This window comes from Dromiciops gliroides, chromosome 3, assembly GCF_019393635.1.
Source record: "Dromiciops gliroides isolate mDroGli1 chromosome 3, mDroGli1.pri, whole genome shotgun sequence".
Lineage (NCBI taxonomy): Eukaryota > Metazoa > Chordata > Mammalia > Microbiotheria > Microbiotheriidae > Dromiciops > Dromiciops gliroides.
Genome location: NC_057863.1, coordinates 572,686,578 through 572,705,711, shown reverse-complemented (window position 1 = coordinate 572,705,711; position 19,134 = coordinate 572,686,578). Strand labels below are relative to the sequence as shown.

Sequence of the window (19,134 nt, the reverse complement as noted above, 5' to 3'; positions counted from 1 at the left end):
TCATTTTGCTCATTAGTTGCCAATTAATCACCATAAAAGCACTGGTTTAATGTCACTTTCCTTCTTTAAATTTTCAGTAACTCTTCAGTGCTCCCAGTATAAAAGTCAAAAAGTCCATTAGGAGGGAAGGAAACAAGCATTTATTAACATTAATATTTATTATATTACTATGTGCCAAACACTATGCTAAGCACTGAGGATACAAATGCAATTTCCAAAAAGTATCTACCCTCTAGGAGCTTACATTTTAATGGGGTTAAATAACACAAAAGGGGAAGCTAAGAAATGGAGGAGCTGTGGAGGTGGATGAAGGGATCTGGATGGGAGGATGATTCTGAAGTCTGGAAAACAAGCCAAGGACTCAGAGAGGAATGAAGGCAGCCTGGACGGTTCCTCCTTCACAAAATGGAGACTCCATGAAAAGTCACATGGGACTGATGAAGTATGAAGAATCCTCATCTGTACAATGGAGGTAAAAATATTTCCACTAACTTACCTAGCTCATTAGATTATTATATGCAAGGAAAGTGCTTTGCAAATTAAAAGGTCTTGGATAAATATGGGCTGCCATTGTTATTACCACTAGTCATTAGGTATTTAATCCATCACTGTTGTGTGATATCTCATGCATCTGATGTCAATGTTTACTGCTCTCTAACTTTTCACATGTTTATGCCTTGTCTCCCCAATTAGTCCATAAAACTTACAGATGATAAAACCAATTTCTCTGACAGTGATTATCATGGTTTAAGGGCTAGGACATAACTTGAAGTCTAACTGGGAGACAAGACAAGAATATATGAACAATTAAATAGTCGCATAGGCTAAATAGTTGAGCTAGAGAAGCAGCAAATTTCTTTTTATGCCCCAAGAAACTTAGAATATTGCCTTGCACTCAATAATATGTTAATTATTAGTCTGTGGAAAATAAGTACCATAAACAGAAACTATTCTGACATGAACATGAACTAATGGAACCATTAGCTATCAGTAGTAAAAGATTACAAAAAGATTTCTGCATGTGAAATCAGCTAAATATGGGACATTCTTCCAGAAAAACTTATTGCCCTTAGAAAAGTTACCCAACTCTGAAAAAATTTTTTGAGTAAGAGCAAAGGTCTATTAGTAAAATTTGGCAGATCTAAATATATACTTATGACAACTTTCTTTTTTTTCCTCTTGCTATCAGTCAGATGATATTAATATTATTTTATTTTATACAATTATTAATAAACAACTTTTACAGGGACTGGAGTTAACAAATAACTTTATAGTAATTACAAGCAAGATTATTAACACAAATTAAATCCACATATTTATATATATATATATATATATATATATAAAATGATCCTTATACTTTAAAATGGCTCAGCTCCCTCCCTTATCCACCCCTTCACCAGGGATGATAAAAAAAAGTTTTGGCTTTTGGTTCCTGTCTTTTTTTCTACTTTAAGGCTCTGGCAGAGGTCCTCATTATCTGTGAAAAGGCCAAGAATACAGGTTACAAAAACGGACAATCCTGGAAGTTTATAATAAGCCCCAGAAAAATTTAATGCTTTCCCTTACCAGAGCCTGAAAACTATCTAAAAAAGCATCACAGACTGGGATGATTAGAGACACTACTGAGGTTTTCCTGTTCTCCTTAGAACCTTGATCTATTCAAACATACACAGCTGTTCAAAGAGTAAAAAAAAAAAATTGAATTGAAACTGACGTCATGGAAGCCTTCCCTTTGTTTAGAGGGAAGAACTACTTTAATGTCTTTGTTTTAAATGAAATAAGGAGAATGGTTATTTATCTTTAATACCTATGGAACATATTTATTATAAATGCCCTCTAAAACGAGTCTCTCCTGTTCTACATCACCCTAATACATGTAGATGTCTTAGCAAGTTAAACTCCCAGAGAGCAGACATTTCATTGTGAGCACTATCTATGCTCTCTAGACCCTGACATTGTGGGTGCCTAATAATTACTAAACAATAACAAATTATGAAACTTCAATAAGGCGATGAGTCAGTCCCCTTGTGGTTTTTTATTCATGTTATGATTATGTAGTTGAGAAAAGGTACAATGTTATGAATTCTTCAGCAACACAAATAAGATATTTTAGGCAAAATTCTGTTAAGTAGCCAAAGGTGCCCCAGACCTTCTTCAGAAGGGCTAGTTTCCATTTCCTTAAGGTGAATGGGGGCACTGTACTCATATTTCCACTGCACTACAGGTTACAAGGAAGGATGTAATCTATCTCTTGAGTCTTTTTACAAACTCCTCTTCTTCATGTACTTTCAGGTCTAGTCAAACCAGCCTTTCTGGCCTTCCCAACACAGCCTCCCTTCTCCCCCTGTCCAGTACCTAGAATACTTTCTTTTTCACCTCTGCCTCTTTGGATTCCCAGTTTCTTTTAAAACTCAGTTCAAATGTCACATTCTACATGAAATTTTTCCTGATTTCCCCTACTGCTGGTACCTCTCCTGCAAAATCACCGCTTGTTTTGTGCATACTTCTTTATGTGCAAGTTTTCTCCCATGATGTGTAAGCAGGTTGAGAGGAGGAATAATTTTGTTTCTGAGTGAGTAGCAAAGGACCTGACATATAAGAGCTTAATCAACACTTATTGATTGGTTAATCAGGCTGATGATTTCCAATTGGCGACTGACCTACTTGGTCTTAAAGACTGACGACTAGTAGATCAACACTGATTGGCTGAGGACTCATTATGAATAGTAAGGGCAATCTACTGACACATTAAGCACCACTTAAAAAAAAGGTCTAGTATGTTTTCTCCACTTTTACCTAATGGTTAAGACTCTCTCCACCACCAATTCTTCTGACTTGCCTTGCCTTCGAGGTCCACTTCATCAGCGATCTACTCTCTTCTCTCTTCTCTATTGGCTTCAATGGTAGAAAGAATCCATCTATATGCTTATCTACACACAGCCCTTTCTTTGACAGCAATCACCAGGAAAGTGCTTTAAAGACCATGCTGTCTCATACTGAATTCACTCCCTTTATATTTCCTTTTCAATGAGCATTTCTGTTCAAGAATCCAATTACAATCCCTGTTTTTGAGAAAAAAAATTGTCCTGTAGAGACTTGAAATAGACAAGAAGTTCAGTCATCAATAGTTGAGCTTTGAAAAATGTCTTAGTTATATAAGCTTCTTGAGGCCAGACTGATGTCTTCACAATGCCCAAAGAACTCATCCTACATAACTTGAAATTATCTGTTTACTGCTGAGATATATCTGACCACATCAACAAAATCTAGGGAGTATTTCCAGTTTTCTAAAAGCGTCTTGCAATCGCATGTTGTTCTGAGTATTGAATCAAATATTTTTACTACAAGCATATATTTGCTACATCCTTTAACATAGATGGGCTGGAGTTTAGCTACCTGGTACACTTATCTTGATTTTTACATGCAACTTTTAAAAGAGTTTACAAAAAACCTATAAACAACAAGCCAAGTATTCCTCCTGGATTGAGCTGACAGACCAAATTTCTGTGATTTTTATGCAAACAGTTGTCTATTCACATGCCTTAGGGAGTTGAGAGGCAAAGAGGAGCAGGAAAAAGGAGGGAAAGGGGGAGAACCCAGAGTATCAAAGTCAAGATCAGACATGCAGATCTAAGGGAGAAATTTGCCTTACATTCAATTGCTGGTGGGGAGAAGCTTATGACACCATGATTAACAATCTGATCAAAGCTGCTGGGCTCACAGCTTGCTCTAACTAATATACAGATTCATGCAGCTCACTCATTTGCCTAATAATGCCCCTAATCCTAACTAACATGTACATGGTGAGTAAGTCAAGTTGAAACCTAGCCAACATTTAAAGAAAGACTGATTACAACTCAGCCTACACACACAATACCCTTCTGAACTACAATTTGCTACACTGCAATTTCCACTTTCGTAAGCAGGAAAATTAATCTGTTAATTTGAAGGAAAAAAACAACTAATAAACAATTCCCATCGCAATAAATATAATATATACTTCACAGGAAGGGAAGTAGGGCAACTAGAAATCTTATTTATAAGTACTTACTGAGATTGTACCATTGTCTAGACCTATGGACAGTCTTCTTGTTTCCGGGTTAAAAGACATGCATGAACATGGAGCTGAAAAAAATGAATATGTTGATGATGTTAACAAATCTATGATTTTTATGGATTCTGGGGTGCCTAACTAGCTAACTCTACAAGGGGATTTTCTTAATAAAAAAAGAAAAGTACGATTCATTCAGTCCCCAGTCACAACAACATAAAATAAGCAACATTGGATATTCCTAGTTCCTTTCCTTTACCCTTTCAGTGAACCCTTAAAGCCAGTGTTTCTCAACCTGGGGAAGTTCCAAGGGATCTGGGAAACTAGAACGTGGCTCTTTCTCTCTGCTTTCTATCAACACTGTAAATAAACACTGCCCTCTTCCTCTTCTTGTTAAATTCTTTTCAACAGGATTATAACCATCTTTTAAACTTTCTCATTACACTCCCTTCCACCAGGACTCAGTCTTACACAAATACAATCTATCATGTCCGAAGTGGAAAAAACAAAACAAAGGAGATAGGTTACTATACTGCCATTCCCTTAACAGTAAGGAAATCCAGAGTATATCTTTCCCATTCCCCCAACTTTTCTTTTTAAAAAGGAACAATTTAAAGCTGATGAGCAGAAAGCAGGATTCCAGGTAATTTGCTGAATAAAAAGTTTCAGGCACATTGGTTCCAATAACAGCAGTCAAGACCCTAGGCTTTGGCGGGGGTCGGGGTGGGGGGTGTTATTGGGGTTGATCCTGCACGGCTTAGAGACTCTGTTCAGTCCAAACTATATTGAACTGAGCTCACATTGGGAAAACAGGGTGTATGCCTGGGTTCATGCCAGATTTGCCACCTAGCTAAGTATGAACCTAATTATTCTTGTGGATAAAATGAGGGGAACTTAGCTACTGTTTGGTTTGCAACTAAACTATCCTGGATACATACGTGTATGTGAAAATGCATGCCATGCATGTATGTATTTGTGTTTGTGTGTACCTAGTTATATCTGCTCCTAGGGTGCTAAAATTGTAATATCCCAAATATCTTCTAAGAACAATAAAGTTTAAAGAAAGCTCCATTATGTTCTGAGCTCCCCAAGATATAGGAAGCAGCAGCAGAAGCAATATCAAATAATACTTTTATTCCATTTCACAGATGATTTACATAAAATTTGGAGGAAGTTCAGACTGAAATCCAAACCTGATCCTTAGCCTTACTGAATATTTAACAAATTACCTCAAGCAGATTTTCATTTGGGGGGAAAGGCAACTGGGGTTAAGTGACTTGCCCAGGGTCACACAGCCAGTAAGAGTCTGAGGCAGTAAGGGGCAACTAGGTGGCGCAGTGGATAAAGCACTGGCCTTGGATTCAGGAGGACCTGAGTTCAAATCCAGCTTCAGACAGTTGACACTTAACTAGCAGTGTGACCCTGGGCAAGTCACTTAACCCTCATTGCCCTGCAAAAAAAAAACAAAGAAACAAAAAAAGTCTGAGGCAGCATCTGAACTGAGCTTCGACCCCCAAGATTTTCATTTTTAATCTACAAAATACTTCCAGTTCTTTGGAAAGAGTGACCTCATAAACACATAGTACTACAACAACATACTATTGTTTGAGATAGGTCTTAATTCTTTTCAAAGGCATAGTCAGTCAAGAAACAAGATCTTTGAATTCTTTAATCATTTAATTTTCTTCCAATTTTGATCATCAGGTTATTGAATATATCAAAGCCTACAGAAATACAGAGGAGAAATACAAAGAAAAACACATTCTTTAAATAAAATTTTAAGTGCTTGATGCCACTAGCTTAGTCAAGACATTTTCTTATGAGTCAGCAAATTTTTACTGGATAACCAGAGGCAATATGATGAAAATCTGAAGCAATTATTTGAAGTAATGATCTAAGTAAGTATCTTTGTCTTACAAATAATGAAACAATTTCAACACAAATATTCTATTTCTTGATATAATTTCACCATAAATTCATGTTTGCCCATTTTGTGATTCTGCCACATGCTTGCAAATTCTCCAGGACCCATTAATACTCTGGAAGATATAATTTGCTCCTCACAGCTACAAGCCCAATGGAAGGAATTCTTCCCCCACGCTGAACATAGAAGCACCTAGACTCACCCTCTGTCCCAGCCCTATACACATTCCAATCTCTTAGCATCTCTGCTAGGCAAGAAGATTGAGCACTTCCTGGGTGAGGTGGGTTCAAGCTGTCTCAGCCTCCTCCTGGCTGTTGTTTTCATACTGGTTATACTTTTCTAAGAAATGGTAACAGAATCAACGTGAATCAAGTATAAAGACAGAAATTCTGTTGGCCCTGAGAGAGGTTCTACTCTCTTACTCTCCTACCGTCATACTCTCCATCTCTCAGCACACAGGTGTCCAAGGAACAATGATAGTCACTAGTTGCCTCCCTTCCTTGGATACAAGTCTCTACAACAACACTGAGAAAGGGAGCCCACCGTTCTGCACCTTAAAATAGCTCTTGGAGATGCCTCAATCATCTTAGAGGTGGGAGTCCAGACAAAAGAAGTCTCGGCTTTTTAGCCTCTGCTCCACGGTGCTCAAGGGCAATTGTTCCAAGGTGTACCCTTGGAGTTGAAGGCTGGCTCATTGTGGGAGTGGAATCATTGTAGATTATGGTTTATATGTTTCTTACCTAGGTGAAGACTTAGGTTGCTTTAGGACCTAGGGCTTTTGACATGGGCACATCGGCTACAGACAACCAAACTCTTGTACCAGTCAGGCCCAGGAAAGGCCAACTTCATTTATCCTAAGAGAAAACTGCTAGGATGACAACATTCATCTTTGGTGCTGCCTTATGTTCTGTATTCCTTCTCTTACTACTGAGGCAGCAAGGTGGCACTGGAATCAGGAAGACCTAAGTTCAAAATCAGCCTCAAACACTTACTAGTAGTATGACCCCGAGTAAGTCATTTAACCTGTTTCCTCAATTGTAAAATGGCGTTAATAGCACCTAGCTCTCATCAAATGAGATAATATTTGTAAAAGTCCTTAACATAGTGCCCAGCACGTAGTAGACACTATCATTTTCTTCTTTTTGCCGGGTGACCAATGCCCTTATACTGCTCCCTGGTTCACTGGAGCCTTCAAATGTGAAACCCCAACCAAGCACAATTTTCTTAAGCACCTCCCCCCACCCCCCACTGCACTATCAGACTTAGGTACTGTGATGACCAGTGCCTGAAAACCTGAAGATTCATTAATACCCATCTCTTAACCAGTAGGTAAATCTGAGAGCTGTATAAGGATCAAAGAAATTAAATCACTTAGGACTTTTCACACAAAGTAGCAGAAGCATTATTTGAGCCGTCTTGCCAATTCAATTTCAATTCTATTTATTAAGTCCACACTACTCTGTCTTCTCAACAACAGACACGGGAACCGGATCCATGATTTCACTGGTGTAAGCAACTGTCAGATGAGGAAACTCCCTCTCTATTGATGCAGGCTGACTCTTCTCTCTGCAGCTGCCTAGAGAACTGAGAGATTGAGTGATTTGCCCAGGATCACACAACTGGTATTCACTGGAGGAAGGATTTGAACTCGTGTTCCTTACTTTGAGGTCACCTCTCCTTACTCCATCAAAACTGTACTTTTTCTATGTCTCAGCAACTCAAAAACCAGCTCCCTGATTTTCCCAAGTAGCTAGCAGTCAGCCACAAATGCCAGAGGCGAGTGCAAATGACCTGAAGGGTTACTCTTCCTAGGTAATATATTTACATTTGGACAGAACCCTTTAAAGGTATGAAGTCATGATCCAAAGGACTAACCCAAATGATGAGAATTTCAGAGGCTTTGGGCAAGCCAGTGGGGAAAAGATAACAAGTCTGTTAAGAACTGGAGAGAACTTTTAAGATCATCTCGTCTAACCCTTTATTTGGCAGGTGAAGAAACTCACCCCAGTAATCAATGTCAGACCGAGGGTCCCCGAGACTCCCAATCCCTCTGCCCTCTGCACTAGGGCACTCTGGGCACCCCATACCCTTGTTTTAGCACCATCCCAACCACGCTGTGTAGGTTACAGCCTGATACTGGCAACATGGACTGGTTCATTTGTATCCTCCCAGTTACTCCTGCTTGGAAACTTGACTCCTCCCTCACCCCACCCCACTCCACCCCAATATCTAATCTCTGGCCAAATCCTGTGGTTTCTATCTTCCCAACATTTTGGTCTCTACACCTAAATTCTGTCCCTACTCAAGTTCATCTTGCAGTGTTGCCAAAGCAAGGGCTGATCCTATCTCACACACACACACACACACACACACACACACACACACACACACACACACACACACACACACACCATTCAATAAAGTCCAGGGGCTCCCTATTACCTTATTGCCCTCCACCTACTCTTTCAGTCACATTAGCTTCCTTGCTGTTCCACAAATAAGACACTGCATTTTCAGACTCTGGACATTTGCTCTCGCTATCCCCAGTAACTGGAATATACTCCCCCTTCATCTCTGCTTCCTGGCTTTCTTCCTGGTCCCATCTTCTATAAGAAGGCTTTCCTGAAAAACTTTAATGCTAGTACCTTCCCTCTGCTGATTATCTCCAATTTATCTCTCTCTCTCTTTTTTTTTTTGGTGGGGCAATGAGGGTTAAGTGACTTGCCCAGGGTCACACAGCTACTAAGTGTCAAGTGTCTGAGCCACATTTGAACTCGGGTCTGCCTGAATCCAGGGCCAGTGCTTTATCCACTGTGCCACCTAGCGGCCCCCTCCAATTTATCTTGCATATATATCTTAGTAGTTTGCATGTTGTCTTCCCCCAATGGACTGTGAGCTCCTTAAGAGCAGGGATTGTCTTTAGCCTTTCTTTGTACCCCTGTCACTTAGCACAGTGCCTTCCTGGTCAACTGTAGGAGCTTAATAAATGCTAGTTCAATGACAGTGATGAGAAGTTGGATTGTGAGTGAAAAGTAAATAGTCAATTTTTTTTCCCACTAACTAAAATACTTGCAGTCACTGAAGGAAGAAGAAATGAAGTGGATGAGGCACTGCTACCAGTACCTGTTGTTAAAGTTATTTACTGTCTAACAATTTATAGAGCTCTATAACTAACAGAGCTACTTCAGGCACTGTAGTGGTTTGCACAGGACTGAGTCTATGTCATTCCAGTGACTGCAGTGTGATGCTCTGCCCCTGCACTTTACCTTAAAACCCCGGGGTTTGCACTTTTCTCTAACTTTACCTGGGCTTTTTGGCCAACGTATTTTAAAACTTGCCCAACTTTTGAGGAAATAGGGGTTAAGCGTGCAGGAATTTATTTTCTGTGCTAACTGAAAATACAGATTTGTTTTCTCCCCACCTTTCTCTCTCAGAGTGATGAGAGTAGCAAGAATTGAATCTGGCAGAGGTTCAGGGAAGGGAGATAACTAAAAGTATAAAAGATGGAACAGGAATCTGAACAAGGCTGCGGGGAACCGGGAACAGCACAGGCCTCTGGAGAAGTGGGACCCTGGGTGCTGATAGGTTGTCATAGTTTCAGTTTTGAAAATTTAACACACTGCATAAAATTAAGTGATCCCACAAGTCCAATGCAGTCTTTGCAACGGAGTGCTGGTATTGAGTCCTACAGTTTAAGGAAGGTTGAAATAAGAAGTCACCACAAGGTAACTACCCTAGTGAATGTGTAATTTAGAAGGGAAACATCTGAGGAGATGTAAGGTAGGGATGATGATGAATTGAAAGGCACAAGAGTTCCAACAGAAAGTCAATAATTAAATAGATTGGAAGGGGACTAGCTGTTTGAAGTTAGGTTATATTTTAAAGGCGCTTTTCAAAGAATTGTTTTTCCCATGGGTGCTTCAAGGGACTCTCCTCTCACCTAGTAAAACTTCCTAGACTCAACTAAAAGTACCTGACAATATATTTAAGACAACTTGATTGGGCCTGAGAGTTGAGGGGGGAAAAATCCTAATTTATATTACATAGAAACTTTTTTCATTTTAGTACTAATTTGTTTTGCCTTCTGCTGACCCGGAAGTTTCATATGCTGTGGAACAGTTGGTTTCAATCACATTCGGCGACTTTACAATACTAAAAGCCATATCTGGCAGGAAGAACTGATCTTCCTTGTGAAATGTTTTGGTTGGAATTTAAAAACTTAAATAAACATTGGTATTTCAGAGGCCGAAAATACCTTAGGTTTAAAAGGTTCATTCTGGTGAAGCTAAGTCTTAGGGTGCTGTGATCCCAAGTCCCTGACGGCATCCTGTAAAGGGTAATAACCTCCCTGGAGCAAGCACTTAACTCCCAGACATTTATTTAACTCACAATGGCTTGTCAGGGGAACACAGGCTGGAAGCACAGAGCCCGCTATTTACCTTATTAAACATGCCTACGTTTAGCATTTCAATTGCCAGGAAGTAATAAAAAATCCTTCATCTACATTCCATATATCATGCAGTTTTCTGAAATTCAGAATCTTCTTTTGTTTTAATTCAGACTTGCTGTCAGCAGGGAGCGGTAAATTATTTTAAATGTAAATCACAATAGACAAATGCCTAAAGAGTTTTAAAATATGCTTAACTGATTAAAAAAATAGAATATATAAGTGAAAAGAGCATTAAGAAGCAAATTCTGATTTGGCAGCGATTTCACACTTCTTTTGGGAATTGCTCACGCTTTCTCTTACTTTCTTGTGTCCTTCCCCTCATTTGTGGCTGATAGTTATAATCAGTTATGATATTGCTAAATTCAAAAACTGCCCATCATGGATAATGGAAGGAAGACTAGCCAGTTCTCACATAAGATAGTACAATAAATGACAACATATCAAATAAAGGAAAAACTTTATGGAGTAATAATGTGTTATACTGCTAATAATCAAGGACCCACTTATAATAAGATTCAAATAAAATTTTAACAAGATGAATAATTCCAAATGACTTTCAGGTCTCCATTCTCAAGTTTGGGGAGCGACTCCCCACACTTATGTGAAGATGCTATTAAGAGCAATGCCCAAAACCCCGGCCATGACTTCCTTGTAAATAAATGAAAAGCCATTTTCTCTCATTAGAGTAGAACTTGCCCTTGGAAGGCTGCACTTTTTGGTGGGCAATTTCATCACCCTGTGGTCAGAGTGGTCAAGAGAAAGCAATACACACACACACACACACACACACACACACACACACACACACACACAGCTTTCAGCCCTAGAGTATAACTTTTTTAGGATTTGTTGGCTATTGTCACAAATCTATGAGAAACTATGCTCCTAAATCACTGAATGACCTTGAGTGTATATGACAGAAAAGGCACAAAAACAATAGGGCAAGAAATTCACATTTGTCTTAAAACCCACCAAGACTCATGGAGACGGACAGACGGATGGGAACAAACATTCGAAGACTTGCTCAACTGCCTCACGCATGCATCACCGTTGGCCAATACAAAGAAAGCCTTCTGTCGGGCTTATGGATGCCATTTTGGAAGACAGAAGAACAGTCTTTGTCCAAGACAGCGATAGCCACCAGAAACCAGGTGCATTTGCCAAAAGAGGTTTGAATGACAGCAAGACTGGCAACCCCCAAACACAAGCTGGACTTTTTGATTTCAAAGTGGGTTGTTAACTGAGTTCAAAGAGTATATGTGGGGTAAAGTTGCAAGTTTTGATAAACAACAATCAACTGACTTTTCTGATCAGTGCCTGATATATACTGCTTGCCAGAGCACTAAACAATTACAAATTCAGCATCCACAATCATGCAGGAAGACTAATCCAGAAGCAGATGCTCTGTTCTGAAGGCCTCATTGACACCAAAACCACGCCGAGACCTAAAGGAATAAAAGCTCTATATAACAACCCAGGAGGTAGATTACAAGCAAATAGCCTAACAGCTGAAAGTCTGGGATTTCCACCAGAGAGCATACCAAGAGTGCTCATGAATCTCACTTCATCAAACCAACCTTCTTTGCCTCAGTTTTTCCCCCCCTTGGGGATGACTAGCAAAGAGGGAAGGTGGCCAAGAGAAGTGAAACAGGCCAAGAATCATGGTGGTGTTGGCCAAGGACCCAAGTACTTAGTCCCTTAAAGACACCCTACATTGTTGAGACAAAGACAGAAGTTGGAGTCTTTCCACACAGTAACATACCACACTGTCCCTGATGCTACATAAAGTACCAGGAAACAGTCAGTGTTACAGAGTGCATGTTGTTCTATGGAGCTCTGGATGATGACTTTAACCATTTGGATCAGGCAAGAGCCTTGGAAGCTAATAAGAAACAGCCTTTACCATTATTATTAATTATTATTATTATTGCTAACAGTAATGGCTAGCATTTATATAGCACCTACTACTATATGCTAGGCACTGTGCTAAGCGATTTACAAATATCCCATTTGATCCTCACAACATTAGGAGGTAGGCACTGTAATTATCATGTTGCCATAGGAATTAATCTAATTTTAAATATCCTCAGTTGTACTTGTTGGTTATACAGTGATATGCCCATTGTAAAGGGGTAACTGCCACAAGCCCTGAATGAAACAAATGCAACCAATCTGGTGCCAGTGTCAACAATGATAATAAAATGTATTAAGTGCCTATTGTTAAGAAATTAAGTGCTTCACACCATTCAAGTAATAGGTTATAGTTATTGAGCCCTAAAGTTGAATGAAGTTGTATTCTTGTAATATTTTCACAAAATTCAGACCAGATAAAAATGGCCATTTTACACATTAGGAGCCAATGTAGAGAAGTGAAGTGGCTTGTCCATTGACTGAGCAGCCAAAGTGAAAATGGATAATTCCAGTCCCCGAATTCCTGGGCCCAAGGGTTTTTTCTAGCTTCCAAATTAACTTGGGTCTTCAAACCTTAACAGCTGTGTAATTCTTTGTTGTTGTTGTTGTTTTAGTGAGGCAATTGGGGTTAAGTGACTTGCCCAGGGTCACACAGCTAGTAAGTGTTATGTGTCTGAGGCCAGATTTGAACCCAGGTACTCCTGACTCCAGGGCTGGTGCTCTATCCACTGCACCACCTAGCTGCCCCGAGCTGTGTAATTCTTGATAAGTGTTATTCCATCAGTGATGCCCCATGCTTAACCCTCACCTCTTATCTTCCCCTTTTTCCCTGAAAAGTAATTAGAAAAGAGGATTGAAAAAAAAAAAAAACAGAAAATGTGTGTGTGTGTGTGTGTATTTAAAACACAACCAGAGGTCCCACTTGTGCCTGTTTCTGACTTTGTCTTGTCTTGTCAGGTCTACTGCTTTGTAGGCACACAGGATACAAGGCAAATTCTACAATCAAGTTCCACGTGAAAGGCCAAGAACCAGACAGACCCAATGGCTCTCTAACCATTTTGTCCCTAGTCTTCTTGAGTCTCTTACTGATGCCATGCAGAGAGTTTGACAAAGAAAAGGAAGGTGAAACTCCAAGTTTGAGCCTGATCCTGGGGAGCAGGTGTTGGAAGTTAGTGAGGGCTTTTCCTCCCTGCCAAAGAATGAGGCAAGGCTTTCTGGGTCCTCCCCGCCAGGTGGAACAACACGTTTCTCCACAGGTGTTTGGGATGGATCACCTTGTTTGCCTAAACTGTAAACACAGCATCAGTCACCCATGTAAGCAAGGAGGAATGCTATTCTTTCCATGTGTTTTGGCTCAGTGGCCTGATGCAAACATGGTTGTAGAAAGATTCAGTTAGAAAGCTGAAACTAGTGATTATGTTGCCAACCCAAATGAAAGCTGGCTTTGTACCTTTGGGAAGGTCCCAGTCTAGTTCTCAGCTCTATACATTCTCCTAGTTGAGAATGAGTTAAAGAGGATACTAAATCATCTCTAATTTTATTCTGTTCTGTTTGGGAGATGGGCAGAATCCTAGAGAAGAGGCAGCTAATGGTACAATGGTTTGGGGGGCATAGTACCAGGAATATTCGAATTCAAATCCACCCTCAGACACTTGCTAGGTCTGTTTACCCTGGTCAAGTCACTTAACCTCTGTCTGCCTCAGTTTCCTCAAATGTGAAACAGGGATAATTATAATTACCACCTACCTTGCATGGCTGTTGGGGATTAATAAATACTTGTGTTCTTTCAGTCACTTAATAAACACTAAGTCAATAAGCATTTATTAAGCACTTACTACGTGCCAAGCTCTGGAGATACAAAAAGAGACAAAAGGCAATCCTTGTCCTCAAAGAGTTCACAATTACTGATATAAGGACTTCCTAGTGAGGCAGTAACTTCCTCTACCAATGCTGATCTGCAACTATTCTACAATGTGTGGTCTTCATTTATGAGAAGTTAAGTGATTTGCCCAAGCATCACACCACCACATACATCAGAGGCAGGACTTTAACTCAGGTCTGGCTGACCGAGGCCAATTCTCCATGCATTTTGCCACTCTGCCTTTATAGAGAGTCAGACTAACACTAAACTTTCCTTCAAATCGGAGCTGGGAAAAGAGATCACAGTCAGGAGCGGTAGAAATTTAGTATTTTTCCCCAACAGCAGGATTCCTTAACACTGGTATCACAGTGCACGTAAGACCACAAGGAAGACAGCAGGAACATGACTGATTCCCTTCCTTTTCCAAAAGCACAAGACCCAAGAGAAAAATAGAAGATGACAACCAAGGGGTGCAGAGGGAGGACTTCAAGGAGTTTGCCTTTTGATCACCATTTGTCTGTTCTCTCCCTTACCCTTTCTTACCCCTTCTTCCTATCACCTTAGCTCACTCTGATTTATGAACCTCTTCCTCTGCTTCTGTGTCCCCAAATCCAGAAACTCAATGCATCACTGCCCTTTCCTTCTCTGCCTCTTGTTTCTCTCCCCCACTCTCTTTCAATTTTTCAAACCCTGTATTCACGCCTAGTCACCTCCCTACCTGGGTCATGGCAAACACAGAATCTAAAAGACTTTTTTAAAGGACCAAAAACCACCCACGAAACAAACTAGTTTGTAAATATGTATGAAAAATATCTTTCTTTCTTGATTTCTTTTGTATTTAAGAATACCACCTCACTATAGACTTATTCTTTACATATATATGTGTGTGTGTGTGTATGTATGTATGTGTACACATCGATTACTTTTTTGTATCATCCAGACGAGGGAAGCACCGCAAAAGGTCAATAAATATTATTCAATGATGATACTCAGAATATGTTCTATGTTGAGAGGTTACAGAGTAGATTACAGCAGTCATTAAATAACCAACTTCTCCCCATTTCTAACAGTCAGAGGATGGTTTCTAGATGACTAGCTGGCAGGAAATGTAATCTGTTTCCTTTCTATGATAGTAAGATGCCTCCCACTCTCTCAAGCTATGCCATGTTTATATCCCTGCCCCTAACAGTCTAATTTCTGACTGAAGTGATGTACACAGATATTGGGTTTTCAATGTCAAGTACTGGACAATGAAAAGGTTAATGTGATGACAGATGAGGACAGCTAAGTGGCAAAATGGATAAAGCACCAGCCCTCGATTCAGGAGGACCTGAGTTCGAATCCGGTCTCAGACACTTGACATTTACTAGCTATGTGACCTTGGGAAAGTCACTTAACCCTCATTGCCCAGCCCCCTGCAAAAAAGTGATTACAGATGAGGTGTGTGCGTATGAGAAAGTGAGACAGAGACAGTCACAGAATATTTAAAGCTTGTCAAGATCACACAGTAAGTAAGTAGCTCAATGATGTCTTGATCACATGATCATTAAAATGTCTTAGTTCAGGGATTTTTCCTTTACACCATAATATCTTCCCAAATAAGTGCCCTCCATATGCACATAAACACACACACACACACACACACACACACACACACACACACACACTCGTGAGTCCATGCAGAGAGAGAGAGAGAGAGAGAGAGAGAGAGAGAGAGAGAGAGAGAGAGAGCAAGAGCTAGCACATTTGCAACATGTAATATGATGGAAAGTTGATTAGGAATTGGGGTGCCCTAGATCTGAGTCATGACATAATGCCTGTTTATCATCTGTGTGAATTTGGGTCTTTTTACATCTCTAAGACTCAGTTCCTCCATCTGCAAAATGGAAATCCCAGCCCCCTATTTCAGAGGGATGCTGTGAGGATCAAGAGAGACTATGTAAAGCCCTTTCCATGCACTACAGGGCTGCATACAGGATAAAGAAGGAGATTACCTATAGTGTAGGGAATCATTCATTCACACTGGTTACAGAGTTGTATGAAAATCGCTTATTGCTTTCTCAGGTTTGCTAGCCCAGCAGGGTGTAAAGTATATAAATATAAAGTCCTCATATTAAGTGCATGTTCAGTCCATCAGGAGACACATGCAGACAGAATTCCCTCTGCCAGTGTAATGAATAAACTTTGATTCAGAGTCCCAGAGAGTCACCTGGATTACAAGAGGTTATGACTTGCCCAGGATCACACACAGAGCCACTATGTGTCAGGGGTGGGACCTGAACCCAACTCTTCTTGGTTCCAAGGTTAGTTTTCTATTACATCATGATGCTTCTTATGTTATTTGGAAGCTGATGAAAATATTTCTTTATTTGTTTTTGTTTTTTTGTTTTTTTTGGTTTATTTTTGCGGGGCAATGGGGGTTAAGTGACTTGCCCAGGGTCACACAGCTAGTAAGTGTTAAGTGTCTGAGGCCGGATTTGAACTCAGGTACTCCTGAATCCAGGGCCGGTGCTTTAACCACTGCACCATCTAGCTGCCCCCCCCCCCCCCCGCCATCTAGCTGCCCCCAAAAATATTTCTGCAAGTACAAACACCCAAGAAGGCCCATATTCTGGATACGCAGTGAAATGACTGGCCATGGGTCAAAGGGCTCAAAGTAACAAAAATTCAGATGTTCATGATGGACAGGACTGCCATAGCCTCCCTCCTCCCTCACCAAAGGTGGGGACACTTCACATTGTGTGTGGGGAGGGGGGGGGGCCTCGGCAGAGAATCTATCAGTCTGAGCAGCTTCCAGGAACTACTCAAACCCTGTTTCCCTTGGTTCATCTCTCTCTAAAAAAGAACTGCATTTTCAGGATGGAGATAGACTGGAAAATACAGGTGATGCAAAAACAAAAGATCAATCAAATTGTGTTTTTAAAATCCCTGGAATCCTCTCCCTCCTAATCTTCCCATCTTAAATTCTCTGGATTCTTTGAAGACTCAACTCAAGTACCACCTCTTTCTTTTAATTTTCAAATTGTTTTATTTAATTTTTAGGTTATGGAATAAAACAAGCATTCTATAACATAGTATAATTTTTAAAAATTATTGCATGCGAAATTGCAAATTATGTACAACTTGCTATTCCATTTAAGTAATATGTAAAATTATCATACAAATTTCATTTTTTCCCCTTTTGTTCCTCTCACGCAGATAGCCACCAGTAGACACAAATATGTACATATATGTAAAGTCATTTTATACATACTTCTATTTATCAGTTCTTTCTCTGGATGCAGATAGCATATAAAATACCTAGGAGTAAACCTGCCAAGACAATCCCAGAAACTATATAATTAAGATTATTTTTTAAAAAAACTTTATACAAGCAGAAATATTAATTGTTCATGGGTAGGAAGGGCCAATAATAAAAATGACAATTTCTACCTAAACTAATGTATAATTTTAATGCCATCCCAATTAAATTACCAAAAAATGATTTTACTAAATTAGAAAAAAAATAATAGAAAATTCATTTGGAAGAACAAAAAGAATATCAAAGGAAAACTAATGGGGGGGGGGAGTAAAGGAAGGTGGTTTAGCAGTACCAAATCTTAAACAATATTATAAGGCACCGCCCCTTTCTTGCAGAAAGCTTTTTCCAGTGCCCTAAACCCTCCACTCACCCCCAGCTGCTAGTGCCTTTTTCTCTAAGATTACTAGGCACTGATTCAGAATGCATCCTAGATGTACTGATTTATGTTTATATTATATTTATATTCCCATTGAAATGTAAGCTCTGTGAGGGTAGGTAGTTTTTGCTTTCTATTTATATTCCTAGTGCTTAGCACTGTGCCTGGCACACTGTAAGCTGATTAAACAACAACAACATCATTAAAATTCCTACGGAACAGTGATATAGTCTTCTCCCCTATCCACAAGGACCCCTGTAGCTAAATAGTCCTGTCTTCATTATTTCACCTTTAGTAATAGAAAGATCCCTGCTTTACACCACGGTCCCCCATGAAATAAGGTGTCCAAATAGGATAGCTGAGGGATAGGGCTCCTGAGTGACTGCTTGAGAACCCATCTGGGCTGCCCTCCTCAGTGTTCACTCAGCTTGTCAATGACCCTTCTCAGAGGTACCAGTCAGACTTAGACACAGTGCTCCAGAAGTGGTCTGAGCAGGGCAGAGAACAGAATTACTGTCACCTCCCTCAGCCAGGGCAGACCCGGGTGTACCTCTATGAATGCAGGCGAAGCTCCCATTAGCTTTTCTGGGCTGCTAAAGCAAAAGTCCATGGACTGGTAGTTCGCTTTTTTAAAAGAACCCCACCTCACCCCTGTCTTTCCCCCCTCCCCCAATTCTCTTTCACCTGTACTCTCATTCAGATTAACACCTGTCATGAATGTCATAAGAGGTAATCAGAAGACAAAACTCCTTTTTTTTAATTAAGGAAAGGGGGAGCTTTTTGATAAGACTGAAGATGGCTGCTAGGCTTTGTTTCCTTTCTATAATACACAATATTTTTAAAACTTAAGAGACTCTTTAATTGTTTAATACACAATTAAAAAAAAAACTTCCAAAGTGCTTTGTTGGTGTACCTCATTAAAACATAGATTTCTTTTAATGTATATTCATAAACAATAAAATTACAATAAAGCGCCATGTTTTAAATAATTACCTTTTCTTCTTTTTGCCAGAGCCATAGGCTCCAGAAATTCATGGTTCAGAACAGATTTTATTTTTATTGCATTTTATAAAAAATTTCAAAACATTAAACTATATAGCACACTACTAGCACAGCTACTAATGATAATAAGAGCTAACATTTATATAGTGCTTACTCTGTGCAATGCACTTTACAATTAACATCTCATTTGGGGGCAGCTAGGTGGCGCAGTGGATAGAGCACCGGCCCTGGAGTCAGGAGTACCTGAGTTCAAAT

The 19,134-nt window shown here is 39.8% G+C and overlaps 1 protein-coding gene across 3 annotated transcripts in view; it reads right to left on the bottom strand.

The window, feature by feature from the left end:
- WDFY2 (WD repeat and FYVE domain containing 2) overlaps positions 1-19,134 on the bottom strand; it is a 164,578-nt gene that overhangs the window by 65,618 nt on the left and 79,826 nt on the right. For 2 of the 3 annotated variants that reach the window (XR_006355610.1, XM_043993597.1), the window contains exon 3: positions 4,055-4,128. The exons of the other annotated variant lie outside the window; for it this stretch is intronic. Coding sequence is in view for 1 of the 2 variants with exons in the window: in XM_043993597.1 (XP_043849532.1) it covers positions 4,055-4,128 (74 nt within the window). In the remaining variant the exon portion in view is untranslated. The remainder of the gene's footprint in view (positions 1-4,054; positions 4,129-19,134) is intronic. 3 annotated transcript variants of the gene reach the window in all.